Genomic DNA, 15,725 nt, shown 5'->3' on the forward strand with positions numbered 1-15,725 from the left:
CAGGTCCCCAAGGATGTTATTCTCATTTATTCACTCAGCCCTTTGAATGGAGCAGCCCTCACTTGGCAGCCATTCAGCAGACCAAGATTCAAAGAGCACACAATCCTTTTTCTTCCAAGGGCCTTTCAAAACCCAGTCCAAGGTTTGTCGAGGAGCTTTAATGGATGTCAGTCATTTAGCATGTTACATTTCATTCATGGCTGCCAGGGAACGTGATGAGTAGGGAAGGAATAAAAGAAAACAGGCAGACAATAGGGCTAAGGGATAATTTTCTGAGCTTTTTGTGACGTGACATTATAGAGGGCATTTCTGAGCTGCCATTACTCATGATGGGTGAGTTAAAATAGAAGAGTTAATGTGCTTGTATTCAAAGCCCCACCAAAGCCTCCCAAACAACTTCAGAGACAGGATTTCAGGAAACCAGGGATCAGTTTGAAATGTGGGTGCTGTGGATCTAAGACAGCTGTTTGGTGGGGCCTTACTTCCCCCCTTGGTGGGTGACTCCGTCCCTTTTGTGCCATCTGCCTGGTCACCTCTGACAGCTGGCTCTCCTTTTCTGAACATCAAAATATTTGGGGCCAGTCTCTGGGGACCAGCAGTAAGACAGGGAAGCTCAGTGACAGTCCCAGGGGGTTAGGAAGGGGGAAAGGAGGTGGAGGCTCAGGACTGCGCACCTCCGTACCTGCCAACTGGTGTGTCACAGACAGGCTAAAATTACGGACTAGTCAATTATCTGATTAAAGAGAGCCTTTCATTTGAGGCTTTTTTTTTTTTTTAATCCAGACTGAAATCTAAACCTTCTAGAAAGTTACCTCCCTCAAAAAAAATTTTTTTTTTAAGTTGGGTATAATCAACATATGGGAGGTAAATGATAAAAAGGTACAGGGAGAAACACTTTGTTACTGGCTACAGGCCATAAATTGTTCTGGCATTTTCTTTCTTTCCTTTTTTTCTCTTGGGTCCGACAGCAATACTATGAACTTACTTGAAACTACTGGCATCAGATTTAATCTGACTTACCTTCACACACACAGAGGAGCTACCAGGCTGATTGTATTTTTAAATTAGTAGAATCCGTTGATTTTAAAATGTACCAATGTTTCCCCAAAGCATTTCATTTTTTATTAGTTTTACAATTGCATTGAAATCCCTTTAAATTACAGAGTTCATGAATTATGCCTGTGTCAGGCAGCATCAGAGCTAGGGCTTTATGGCTCTTGGATTCCACAGACGCTGTTGTGGTTTAACACAACAATGTGCTGCTCCTTCACCGGCCGGTTAATGGCTTGCCCCGTGGTTAAAGGCCCCACACTGCACCGGGCAGGCTGGGCCGAGCCACCCTGGCCAGGGCTGCCAGGCCGGAACCGCACAACAATAGGGAAAACATTCCGCAGTCATTATTCAATATGTGCTGGGCTGACCTCTTGAAATTTTATTAGTAGTTTCTCCATAGTTCAAGCTGTCCTGTTTGACAAAAAGAAAAATACACTGTAAAGCTGTGGAGGCAACAAACAGCAACGCACAGGAAAAATTTAAAAGGCCAGACCTAAACAAAAAGAACATTCTTAATCTCTAGACTGAAGACCAGCTGGGGATGGGGCAGGGGCTCAAAAAAAAAATTGTGCCCCTTTGTTAGAAAAAGAAAAAGAAGAGAAAAAGAGGAAGAGGAGAAGGAAGAGAAGGAGGGAGGGAGGAATCAGGAGAAAATCTCATCCCCACCGTGTCTATTTCTCAGTTCCTAAATGCATGACCTGCTCTTCCCATCGAGTGTGAAGGATTTACACTGAAGAATACAGTGGTCACCAATACACATGCCCCAGCAGCCTTACAAACCTACGTACAGATGGATGCTGACAACAGTACATCTTAGCCTTTCATAGATTGTTTCTACCCGACAGTCCCCAAGAAAATACACATGCATCTGTGACTTTATTTTTTGTAATTTAATGCAACACCTTCATGACCTCGGTTATACAACAAACATTACTAGTGTTTAGATCTGACTGTGTCTCCAGGACACCTTTTCCCACACAAAGTGCAAGGCAACAGCCTGGCTGATGTGCACAAGTGCACCGAGCTAGATCATGAACCATTGTGGTTAGAATCAGAAATATACCTAAGGAAAATGCTTCTGCTACAGTTGCTGAACCTGACTTTGATTTAAATGTATCCTTCTGTTTTTCATTTATGGACCCTGTCCCCTTTTTAACATATGAAGAGATGGCAAAGAAGGGAAGATGTAACATACAAGTGTAGAGGGGCAGTGTGTGTGTGTGTGTGTGTGTGTGTCTGTGTGTCTGTCTGTGTTGGAGGGAGCCTCAGCTTTAGGGAACCACTTTCCCCAAAGGCATAAGAATATCCTAATTGGTTTGTCATGGAAATTTTGCCTGAGATCCTGACCATGCTTCTTAAAGGAAGTAAATAAAACTTCTGTCATAGATTCTACCTCAACTCAAAAAGACTTTGCAGCCCTGACTATCTTCTTTTACTGCTCTGACAGGTGGGCACACAGACCCTGCCTGCAGTCTCAGTGGCCAGCAACTCACTGTTACTGTCTCAGCCCATTCGTGATCATTTTAATTGTCAGAAAAGTATTTTCTTCCATGAGCTCAAATTTACTGCCCTGTGACTACCCCTGTTCACTTGTAGTTCTATAACTCTGCAGAAAAACTGACCTCTTCTGTGGAACAGCCTTTGAAATTTTTAACACAACTCGTCATTTTCTCAGGTTAAATGAACACATTCCTCCGTTATTCCTTGTATGATATGGTTTCCAGACCCTTCACCATCCCTCCTTTGAACATGTTCCAGTTTGCTGTCAACTTCTCCCCTTAAGTGTGGTGTCCAGCACTTCCTGTGTGACCGGCAGTGAATGAGGTTAGACTAATAATTCCCGTGATGTGGACGCCATGTTGCAGTTAATAGAGGATGGACTGAGTTAGGTGTTTAGCAAGAGAGCCACACTCTTGTGTTACATGAACTTGCAGTAAAACCTGAAGTATTTTTACACTTACTACCAAATCAGATTTTCACCATTATCCATCCAAGAAATTGATTATTTGAATCTAAACGTAAGGTTTTTTTGTTTATACTGTTGCATTTCAACTTCTTTGTTCCAACCAGTCTTTCAAGCTTATAAAATACAAACATTCTAACTAACTCATTAGCTAATCCTCCTAATTTTGTGTCACTTGCAATTTTGATAAAACTTCTTTCTTTGTCCAAGGCATTGAACAATAAAAACAAGTGTCTTTAAAAATGAAGAATTCAATCAAGTACTTGACACCTAGCATTCAAAAAAACGTTAGCAGTCATTATTGCTGAAAATTTTCAGAGCACTGCCTTTGATGGGTATCAGTGCTCTCTCTCATGACCATAGCTAATAAAGACTCATAAAAAATAAATAGAAAAACAGAAATATTGTAGTGGAAAGAGAGAGACCAGAACATGAAAATAAAGATGTACCTAATTCATGTACCTTTGGGAAAGTGACATCCGTGTTCCCGTGGCCCAGTTCCTGATGGCAGTCAGGAACATGGTCCACCTCCTGCCCTCAGAGCTTCCTCTGAAATGTGCTCCCGGGTGCTCCTGGTTTTCCATCTTCACCGTTCCAATAAATAAAAGCAAAAAGAAGCAAACAATTTCAAGTGTAAGTCCAAGATTTTGCATAAACAATGTTCCCATCATGTCGGTATCAGTAAAACGGAGGCCCAAATGAGTGTTATAAGAATTACTGGTCTCTCTCGCTTTTCGAAAGTTCTCTTTCGTCCACTTCACTTTTACAAAAGATCTACATTAATACCTATTTTCACTAACAGGAAGAAATCTAGAAAGGATTTTTGCTTTTTCTTTTTAAAAAAAAAAAAAGGTGAAAAGTGAAAATAGTGGTCAGTGTTTGTTTTGCAGTTAGCTGAATAGAGGCAGCAAGAGTGGCTCCCCCAGGATCCTTCCCTGGAAACTGCGCCCAGCATCTCGCTACCATAGCTTTGAACTGTGTCCGTGAGGCTCTGTGCTTTATCTCGATTTATTTTGTGCATCCTTTAGCAAGATGTGTCCTAACGTAACTGCTTCTTCGCTTCACACTGTTTTGGCTTACAGAAGGTTTCAGATCAATGATCTACTTTCAGATAGTGGGGAAACCTGTATTTACCTATGCTTTAGGTAAATAACTGAGTATTTTTTATTGTGGTATGACAACAAACTACAGGATGTTTCCTGCTTCTTAAGCATTTACTTGAAGCAAATTTCCTTCAGTGCAATATCACAAAATTTAAAACTGCATGTTTTGGAAAATATTTTAAAATATTATGGAAACAAATGGAAACAACAGTCCTGAAATCTAGTAAGTGCTGTAATCTTTATACTATTTGTTTCTGCAATATATCTGCTTTTATTACTTATTTATATACAACATGAATAAATTGTCTTTATAATGTGTGCTTTTGGTATGCATTAAATAAGTCCAAGTAAAGGAGGGTTTTATAGGCAATGTACTATCTTTTCTTGCCTATGGCCCCTCATTGCCTATACATGTTGTGGATAAAGGCCAAAACAATATTCATTTTTCTAGAAAATAAAATTTATAATATAGAAGGAGTATAGATTTTACATCTATAAACTTTAGAACTTTTAAAAAGCCTCAGATTATATAGCAAAATAATTTAATTAGCACCCTAGAAGCAAATTGGAAGAGTAGACTATATTTACATACCCAAAAATAAATATAAAACTTACACTTCTACAAATTTATTGTAGTTTTCACTGTTTTAACATATTTAAGAACCTGATTTCTAAGAGACTGGTTTTCTACCCATATCAATTTTTTCCATATAAAAAATAATCGTTATATGAAACAAAGTTCTAATTATGCAGCATTTGAATTCATCAAAGTGGCTTCTCACTTATGAGAAACATAAACAGGCATGTAAGCATACCTTCAGATATGATAGACTAATGTTAAAGACTAGTTAAAATACAGGGATGTGATATTTTTAAGGAGTCCCACAGCTGAGAGATATGGTAGAAAGGGCTCTTTATCATGTCATGGTGGAATCTCCACTTTTTCAGCTACCTTAAGCAAGCCATGTACCTGTTCACTGTGCACCACTGTAGTTGGAGAATGACCAGGCTCCTTGCTGTCACTGGGAGTTCATTGATCCTGAACCACTGCCTTGTTCACCCATGCTGGGGTCCTGTGATTACTAAGGCTTGAGTAAAATGCAGTAAATGAAGAACAGGAGTCTTAACTGACCCAGGTCCTTCCTCTCCATGATGACCACCTTCTCGGCCACCTTGGAGATAAAAGCAGATGGGATCCTTCTATGTCACTGCCTTCTGCCTACTTCTACTAATGTTTTCTTGTGACTGGTTATTGATTCTCTAAACACTAGCTGACATTAGATGCTTTTCACATCTGCTCCTACCAGGATGGCTGAGAAAACCAGTAAGAAAGAAATCTTCCAAGTTAAGACCCCTGACCAAAAAAGAACAGTTTTAAATAGATATCATTGCACCAGGGGACCATTTTGGTTTTGTAAACTCTTTGAGGGAACAGAGGGACCAGTCTATGTTAGCCCCACTTCTATAAATCTGTTTCAGCCTCAATGAAAAGTTATTTTTTTTCTGACTCCCGTGTAAATACATTCTATAGATCTAAAAACACTTCCTGGAGAATTAATTATTTACATTTTTTTTACGAAGATAAAAGGATCTGATTTGTTCATGATTTGATTTTTACTCATTCCAACATTCTAAACATCTGTTAATCTAGAATTCAAAAATCTCTCCTATAATCCTCATGAACGTTTCCCATTTGCTTTATTTTAACTTCTATTTGTTGGAATATTCCCTTATTTTCATTTGATAAAAAAGAAAAAAAAAAGTCGATCCACCCACCTCTAAAAAAGATAATAAACAGGTTACTCTTTCAAGAGCTTACAGAGCACAGAAGTGAATATTTTCATTTGTTACTGATAATTCTGCAACAAAGATACTATGTTTATACTTCCATTACAGAATAGGATACTGTGCTTTCCTAAGATCACAGAGCTAAAAGTTACCGTATTAGGAGACAAAATATAGTTATGTTCAGAGAAATACTGATTCCTTTCTCTGTTTCCTTCCCTCAAACCAGCCTCTCAAACTCCGGCATGGGCCCATAGTTAGCACTAGGCTTCCTTAATGCATAATGAAGCCCAGTTCAACAGTCACGGCCCCCAGTGATCATCTCCTACAGGAGAAATGCCCAGATTTCCCATTGATTTGCCCAGAGGTGTGTGTGTGTGGATGTGTGTGTGCATGTGAGAGAGAGAGGGAGAGAGAACTTATTTTTATACAATTCAAATGTATTGGCAGGGATTTAAAAAGCACCAAAAGAGATGGAAAAAGAACTCCTTCTCTTTATTGCCAGAAGAAAAAATAATTATCCATGTTACCATAAAATCTGTATGAACATTCCAATGTGAAACTCACCCTGCCTTTTTTCCTAACATGCAATCCATTAGGCCATGTTAGAATTTATTCTAACTACAACGCTATACTTTCATGCATTATTGTGTATTTGTAATGAAAGGGTTTGCTACTTTGGCAATTATAGGGAGAATTTAAGCAAAAAACTTAAGTATATTCTACAGAGGACCCAAATTACAGTAGCAACCAGTTGTACAATGATTTAATCTAGACCTCAAGAACAGCAACAAACCTTAAAATATCAACCTTTTATTTGCATAGTAAGGAAGATCAAATATGCGCTGTATACAGTAAGATCTGAGAAGATACTGGAATAATATTAGCAACATATAGCTGTGGCAGTGACAGAGTAAAGCTACTACTTAAAGGAATAGGTTCTCTGAATGCTATTGGGTTCTAAGCAGCTTGTTATCAGTATAGTATCAGTAAATGATAAGAAAATGATATCTTGCCATGGAATAAGGTGTCATTCTAAATTCTACTCACTGCTAGATTGAGTTCTTTAGGACTAGGAGGCATTTAATAGCATCTCTTTGATCTATACGTAAGAAAACATGGCTGTGAGTAGCTCTTCCAAGAAAACATAGATAAATGTCTGAGCTAGACCTAAACCAGGACCTCTGATTCCAAATGCAGTGTGCTTTCCCACTGCAATAGGCTCACAAAAACTCTAAGACACATATTCCAAACAGGATCCGCAATTTGGAAAATTTATTTTGAATTAAAACCTTGTGCCCTGATTATTTTCCATCAGTGTTTATCTTTGTATGTTTCTCTGCCCCGAGGGTTGTCTCTTTTGGATCACTGTTAACTGATTTTTCTAAACATTCCTGTGTGTCTTTCTCTCCATCTCCATAACTGCTTTCCAATTTTAAGCCTTATCTCTACTTTTATTTTTATTCTAAGTTTTTTCTTTTTCGATTTTCTGAAAATATAAAGTAACATGACTTTGTTGTCAAGAGCTCGGATGCTACTTATAGATTCATGATACTTAGAGTTATCTTTGAAATTGATTTCCTCTTTATAATTTTTATCAAGTTACCTAAGCCCTTTCATCCTTTTGAATATTGGTTTTTGAAATTTGCTTTGTAGGCTATGAGAATTCTGCAGATGAAAAAAAAATAGGAAGAGTGTGGTTAGGATAAAGAACAAGACTCTGGCGTGTAATCAATATGATTCAGTGGATAAGTAGAATTTCCGATTGTTATATCAGTTTTAAACCAAACTATGCATTGTCCAATTCAGGAAGCTTGATGCTTCCAACATGTTTGAACTGTTCTCTGGCAGAGAGTTAAGTGCTTTGAGAACAGAACAAAAACCAACAGAGTTTATGGTGTGGTAGAGCCCCAGATTCTCAGATTTTAAAGACACAAACACAGGACATTTTAACCGCAAAGGATTTGCTCCAATGGATATATTAATGCTTATAAATGTTCTTTTGCCATGCTCAGATAGCCAGTATTTTATATGTTTTTGATAATTGTATCTATTTCAGAATTAGGGACAGTAAAGAATTTTGAAAGGGAAAAACCTGAGTTCAAATTCTACTAGAGCCACTGCTTACTAGCCGTGGAGCCTTATTTAACTTTCTAAGCCTCACCTGTAAACACTGCAGGGTTTTCATAACAAAATAATGTACACAAAGTGACTGTCATATATTGGGCTCCCAGCGAGTGATATGATGATAATAATGATGATGATGATGGCGATGATGATGTTATTGAGATCTGTCATTGAGTAAAGAAGACAGAGGAGAAAACCAAGCTTTTGGGTAAATCTTAATAGCAGATATAGTAATACAAAATAATATCTAACTGTGAAAATTGCAAAGGGTAACAACAAGTTAGAAATGAGATTGGTGTTTCATTAAATGTCTTCTAGGGAAAAAAAACTTTACTCTTAAAGACCCACAGACACTATTCTGACAAAACTATAAAATTTATATTTGGCCTTGATGTAATAAATAATTTTAAAAAGCAAATTTATGGAACTTTACTGAGATTTATTAGTTTGTTAAAATGTTTTCCCCAAAGTCTTTCATTTTGCAGTACATGATTGAGAAAACATAAAATCTCTTTTTAAATAATTTACCATTTGAAGTAAATGGTAATAAAACAGAGAGTTTGAAGCATTTGAAATTTACTTCACAATGTCATCTCTAGAAAGCTATTTGTCAAGCTTCATCCTACCATCTTGTACTTGTTTTGTGACTTTTAATAGCAGTTAGAGACTCCAGGGAGAATCTGACCCCTGGTAAGCAAAGACATGCACATACTCTATGTGTTACGGTCCATACATGAAAATGCTCATCCTCAGAGACAATTTTAGAATAGACAAAAAAGTCAGACTTAGGCAATCAGGATAGCAAGCTCTTCAGGAGGGCAAACTTGTGAGTCTCTCCAGGCAAACTTTTTCAGATTTTCAGTTATCAAAGCAAAGTTCTCCAGTGTTGCAACGGGCCCCTCGTTTATTCTGTTTAGCCCTAAAGCAGAGGTAACCTGGCCAAGAGTCAGCCATCTCTCTAGGTGTTCAATTCTTCACTCGCTTTCCAGGGCCAAAGGGCCCTGTGACAAGGGAGTCACAGCTGAGAGGGGGAGACCCTAATCTTTTCCTCAGATTCAACTCAGCATGGCTCTCCCAGTGGCTAATACTAACAAGAGCAGCAGGTGACCCCTTCTGTTTGCTCAACCATATGCTATTATTCCTATTGCTCTAATTTTGTATTTAAAAAATAAAATTTTGACTCAAATAAAACAACATATTTCTAAAAACAGAAGTAGGAGACATTTTAATGCAGACTGCGGTATGAGACATTGTCCCCTTGCTCCCTCACATGGGTCTTAAGTGTTGAATAACAGCCTCCAAATAATTATTTTCTCTATCCCACACGCTTCTCCCTCTTGGTGCGCTGCCCAGGTAGGCAGCCAGTACTAAGTATCTGATAACATGCCTTGTTGGGCCATGTAGAATAATATTTTGTTCCAAGACCTGTAATCTTGCGCCTCCACAGCTAAGCCTCCACGCCCAGCACTTCTTGTCTCTTGGGAAAGGCACAGCGTCTCCGTGGCCAACAGTTATGCTGTTTCTATTCCTTCCAAACCAAGATGAAGATGATGTGAAATTTCTGTTTGCTTATTGCCCACTGAATGTATTCACACATTGTAACAATTCTGAAGAAAATGCCAAGATGAAGTATGCTCTGAATGAGAAAGCGAGTGTCTCCTCAAAGCTAATGGTACTGGGTTGTTAAGTTTTACGTGTTTTTAAAGACTGTATTATGGGAATTCATTCATGTTCACCTCTGCTATCAGAAATCAGTGTATAAGAAGTACACTGCCTACTGAATAGGTACAGAGAGATGGAGAACCTTAAATTTATTTGCACATTCTCTGCTAGGTATGTTGGTTTTACACATATATTGAATTCTCTTCTTTATATTTAGCCAGACACTCTTAGTCTTACTTCAGAGGTTTAGAAAAATAAGTTACACAACTTAAAATACAGTTTTGCTATAGAATAGATGTTTTGTTACCATAGCCAGTTATTATAAAAAGCAGAAATAGAGTTCAGTATGCTAGCAGAAGGAGATATACAAGTCTTGGCCAGGGCAAGATATAAAGGACAATTAGAATTTGAGAACAGTTCATTTTTAAGAGAGTGCTTATGCCGTAAAATAGTCATCACCTCTAAAAGTTTCCTCCTATTCTCCTTATGTATTATTCTTATCTCCAAACTCGTTAAATTATATACATTACATATGTACAGTTTTTTGTCTATTATATCTCAATAAAGTTGTTTTAAAAAGAAAGAAAAGAATATAGTTTTGCTTTCATACTAAGAACGGTGCTTTTAATGTGATCTTTGAAGATGTCTCACCCTGGAACTGTTTTTGTTTTTTTTTTTTTTTCCTTTTTCTTCAATTGCCAGTGATGTCTCATAAGTGATACACAGGTAAAGTCATGTTATCTGGATTACTGAATTCTTAAGGAAAAGGTGGGGGATGGAAAAATGCTGCATTGCTTTCCTCTTCATAGGTTGGTTGCAGAATGAAACAGAAGTGAAAACTACCATTATCTTGATATGCAGATCAGTATTTGATAAGTTTTATGGTTACATTGTACAGAATTGGGGGGAAACAGTATCTCACATGCTGTTCCAACCAACTCAATATCTTCTCCACCTTTGTTCAATTGCTCTCTTTATCTCATTTGCAAATTTATTTGTAAAATTATGAACATGTGAACTTATCTGCATATTCTCTTTTAGGCATCTTTATGCCAGGGATATCTCAGTTTGTGACTTAGAGTACTCCGAAACAGACCTCTCAGCAGGTCACATTTGTATAAGCCAAATCACATTTGCAGCAAATACAGTTTAAAAGGACAGATTCCTCACTGTTGTGATGAACCATTCCCTAATTTCCAAACCTAATACATCAAGATGTTGGTGCAACTGATGGTCTTCTGGTACAGAACACGCATGTTTGCTTCCATCGTGCTCCAGTGCTTGAGAGATTAACACCAGGAGCCAATGAGAAGGCTCCTTGAGGAACTGCATGAGTAAAGAGAAGGTTCAAAGGCAGAGAGGATGGATATGCTGGAGCTGGCTAGAGGCCTGGGGGTCAGGAGGATATGGGGAAGGAGACGGTGTTAGAACTCGGGGGAAGTCCTGCCACTATTCAGAAACAGTCTCCAACACATCCATTTTATCTCAGTGGAAATTTCTGAATCTCTGAGTTTCCTAAGTCACTGCTGGATGAAATGATGAAGGTAGATATTAGACAAACTACAGTGAGAAATAACTTTTAAAGTTTCTTTCAATTATTGCCAATTTTCAATGTCCATAGTGTTTTTCTGCCCTTGTTCAACTCAACAAACACAAATGCCATGTCGCTCAGAGGACGATGTATGTGAATCTCATACATGATGCCCCCAAACACTTAGGCCTCCAGTGCGACAGCCAGTAGGGAAGTTGACAGGAAAAGGTTGGTTTTATTTCTCTCCTCCTGATGGAAGTCTGTGTGAAGTGATGGGACTCGTCCCACCCTCCTTCTGCATACGAGGATGGGAATGCAGCAACAGCAGAGCTGACTTCAGCATGTGGGCTGTTGGACAGTAGTCATGGGGAAGCAGAGGGCTGGGGGAGGAGTCATGAAAGTTAGTGAATGGCCCTCCTGTCCCAGCTAACTTTTAGGGAAAGGCTGATGCCATTGGTCTCCTAGGGTATTGCTTAATTCCTCCTCCCGCTTTAAATGGTTTGTGGGTCAGCCATTGACCTTCTCTGCACGAGACAGGATTGAGAAATCACTTTCTCAGAAGCAGTCCGGGCAAGTCTCCATATCCCATGGTCCTTTCTTGGAACAGGGAGACACAGGAAGGGGGACAGAAATCGCAAGTCTCTAGGCCCAAGGCAAGACCACCTGGATTTTCACATATCTTGAGAATCGGAGAGCCTGTACAGATTTTTATTGATGGCATCAACCATCAAGGCTACCAATAAAATAAATACAATTTGCCTTCCTTCCAGTTGTCTATGGCAAAGTAAGAACTTTCAGTTTCTTGGACCAAACGTGTAAGATCGCATTTCATGTGCGACTTCCTTATTCCTCTGCAATTTTTAATTCAGAAACCCAACTTGTTTAAAATGATTTTAAGACCAAAACAATACAGCCCTTACAGCCCTCTGACACATTGTTTGCAACCAGAAAAATCAGCAAAGCCAGAAGCTTTCTGCTGTGAGCACTTTTGTTTCTCCTCTTTTGTTTTATTAACCTCTCCACAGCTGGTGCAGTTGAAAACACTCTTTCATCACATGCTTAGCAGAAGTTCAAGTGTAGCTGAGAATGCAGCCAAGAATCTGTCTGCTGGATTCACTGTCAGAATGTCATGTTTCACTTCTAACCTATCTGATACAGCTGACGGAAACAAAGAAAATACGCAACAGGAAAAGCTCTCCCTGGACCCTCTCAAACTCATTATTCCCGAGGAATCGAGGACAAGTTAAGTCGAGCAGAGTAGTAATATTTTCACATCCATGTATGAATTCAGGATTCACGGGGTTTTTTGCCTGTCCACCCTTTTATTGATGTAGTAAATAAATAGTCTACAAATCACGGGGCTGCTGGATTATGAAGCAATAATTCACTCTTGCCTGATACTACTTAGAATTTACAAGATGGAATAAAAATTAAAATCGAATAGAAAACTTACCAGATTTCTTCTTTCCTGCTTCATTTTAATATTTATAATCTTTGTACCTAAGTATCTTTTTCTGTAATCAAGGTGTATTTTTCTGTATTCATGATGATTGGTTAATATTTAGGTAATATTTAGGTAACAAGTACATTTATTTGTTATTGCTGCAAGGTGATTATATTGGCAGCCAGAGTGTTTTCTAGCAAATGAAATGAATACTCAAGTTACTTTTCTTGGAGAAAGGATACATTTTCAGGAGCATTACCAGAACCGCATACTTCAGGTAAAAATTTGCTTCTATGATAAAATAAGTATTTTACCTTCTCTAGTAGAGTTATTTTTTTTAGCACTTCAATTTTAGTGAATTATTGATGGGATCGTCTCCCAAATGTGGGTACACGTACTTCTTCTGTTGTGACATTCATAAGCACAATGATGGAAATTAAGTAGCTCTGAACACTTGAGAAATGCTGATACTAAGGTGAGGAATAATTAACACTCTGGCTTATGATGCATATCTACTTCATTCATTCAATCAAGAGATAAATATTTACTAAGAGCCTACTATGCGCTCAGCACTGTTCTGGGTGGTCCTGGGATACTGTCATGAACAAGGGAGATAAAGCTCCAGTGCTCTGCTTAATTCAGGTGAGGAGAGTGAGACCAAATCTGAAAACACAAACACAATTGGTAGCAAGGAGTTCCAGGCAGAGGATTAAAATAGAGTGGTGAGATAGAGAATGACTGGGAAAGCTCCTTAATGTTGGGTAGTCAAAAGAATTACCCTCTGAAGAAAGAGGATTACAGCTCAGTTCTTTTCCAAGATAAGAAAAAGGCAGCCACATGAGGATTAGAGAAGAAATATCTAGTCCAAAGACAGAGTCAAGGAATCTAAAAAGATCTGTAAGGCTGAATAGATTTGGGTCTTATTATAAGGGTAATGGGAAGTCCTTTGGGAGATTCCAAACAGGGGAACAAGATGAATGACTATTGTATTTAAATCATAATTCTAGCAATTAGGTAGATATTGGAAATTAAGAAATCCTGGGAGCAATGGTGGTAGCTAAAACTAAGTGGTAGCTGATATTTGGCTATTACACCAGGTAAAGTCAAAATGTAACGTTCAGTTGTTAAGATATAGAAATTTCTCTCTACATGTTGATAAGTAGCCCTTGTTCTGAGTCCCCCAAATGCTGCCACCTTCCTGTCCCATCCTATCCTCTCTCCAGAACCTCCAAACAGCCTCAGGATGCAGTAATAGAAGAGTTAAGATCTAGCATAGCAGGCAACTTACAGGACTTTAGTATTTCTGCTCATGGTCCAAACTCCTGCCATATATATTGCTAAATACTTTGATTATCACTCCTTGTGTAGGAATGAAAATACTCATTTTTACACATATTTGTTGAGCACCTATGACATAAGAGTTCTCTAGGTCCTAGGACTGCTGGCTTTAAATGTAATAACCAAAACATCTGTACAGTAAAGAACTTGACACATTCTGACTATGTTTCAGAAATACAGTCATCAGGATTTGCCAGTGAATTTTATGTGGGGAGAAGAAAAGGAGAGAAATCCTCCCACATTTGTTACTCAAGCAACTGGTAGATGATGGAGCTTTTATTTAGATGGGGTAAGTGAGAAGGAGTTGCTTTATGGAGAAAAACCTTCTCATGCTTCAGAGCAGACATAAATTCACAGAAACACATGGAGAGGCCAATGAGAAATCTTTGAAAAGAATATTGAGTCACTTATCCTAGGTATGTGCCAATTCTTCACCTATAAACCTGGAATATTAACATTTACCACACATACTTCAGACGGCTGTGATAATGACCCAGTGTGATAAAAGATTCAGGAGAGGGTATAAGGCAGTGGTAGAGCACATGCTTAGAATGCACGAGGTCCTGGGTTCAATACCCATTACATGCATTAAAAAAAAAAAAAGTATTGGAGAAAAAGATATGAAGTTTCTTTGCTTTCTCTAGAAAATTGTGGGTCACTATCACTAAAATATTATTAAGAACTTCACACAGATTTTTGAGAACCACCATTCTAAGTTTTTCTGTTCTCTCCTCCGGTAGGAATGCGGGAGGCAGGAGCCTACAAGGATGGGCACAGAAGAGCTGTAAGTAAGACCAGCAATTAAAAACTTCTAAGTTAAGAGATTGTGTAGAGATGGCCTGTATATCCATTTTTGTGACTTTAGGGATGGTTTCTCAACGAATCATTTTTTAGCATTAATGAAAAGCTATACCAAATTTGCTATCATTTTATATTAGATAAACAGCATCAATTGCAATTAAAATATCTGATATAATTTACAAAAAGCAAGAAAAGGAGGACAAAAGAAGCAATGTAATTCACGTGCTTCATTCATGCTTTTTACATTTTGAGTCTGCATCTGTAAGACGTGGATTACCTATGAGCTACTTATCATCCAGAGTTGTGGAAAGAATCAAATGAAATAGTGCATGTGAGCATGCTCTTCAAATGTTTGTTGTTATTAGGCCAACAGGACATATAGTATATAGTGGAAAAACTATTTGCAAGCTACAAAGAGTTGGCTATTTGCTTTATGTCTTCTTACCTCACCCCATGGAAACCACAGCATCTTGTATTTATTCCAAAGTATTTACCATCCTTCACTGGATTAAATGAATTATTATTGAAGACAGCAGATGACAAGAATATCATGCATCTAATTTACTGTACCTAGAGGCTTAAGTTTAAAGCTTTGGCACAATTCCTAAGGTACTTTGAACCCTCCACACCAAACCAAACAACCCTCAAAAATTTCAGTAGTTCAGATTCTTTGCCAATTTTTCTCAACTGCTTCTTTTCCCCTCTCTTAAGAAATGAATAATTTAACTTTCAGAAGCTTAATGAAAATTAGATAATATGGTATATTAGTGGTTAAAAACACAAGAATTGGAGTCAGGCTACAAGGGGTTGGAAACCTAGTTATATGACTGACCTTGGACAAACTGCTTAAGCACTTTTTTGCCCATGCAAGATGGGAAAATTGATAATACCTATCTCTAGGGGTGTCATGAGGAATAA

At 38.1% G+C, this 15,725-nt stretch overlaps 1 protein-coding gene across 3 annotated transcripts in view; it reads right to left on the reverse strand.

The window, feature by feature from the left end:
* The window catches only part of RPS12 (ribosomal protein S12), a 114,650-nt gene that overhangs the window by 8,681 nt on the left and 90,244 nt on the right, over positions 1-15,725 (reverse strand). Inside the window, exons 6-7 of one of the 3 annotated variants that reach the window (XM_064486681.1) lie at positions 3,479-3,600; positions 1,100-1,464 (exon numbers count right to left, since the gene is read on the reverse strand). In XM_064486681.1, the coding sequence (XP_064342751.1) occupies positions 1,455-1,464; positions 3,479-3,600 (132 nt within the window). In that variant the 3' untranslated portion in view covers positions 1,100-1,454. Of the gene's footprint in view, positions 1-1,099; positions 1,465-3,465; positions 3,601-15,725 lie in introns of those variants that run through there. The other 2 variants (XM_064486680.1, XM_064486682.1) reach the window with 2 other exon arrangements.

This window comes from Camelus dromedarius, chromosome 6, assembly GCF_036321535.1.
Source record: "Camelus dromedarius isolate mCamDro1 chromosome 6, mCamDro1.pat, whole genome shotgun sequence".
NCBI lineage: Eukaryota > Metazoa > Chordata > Mammalia > Artiodactyla > Camelidae > Camelus > Camelus dromedarius.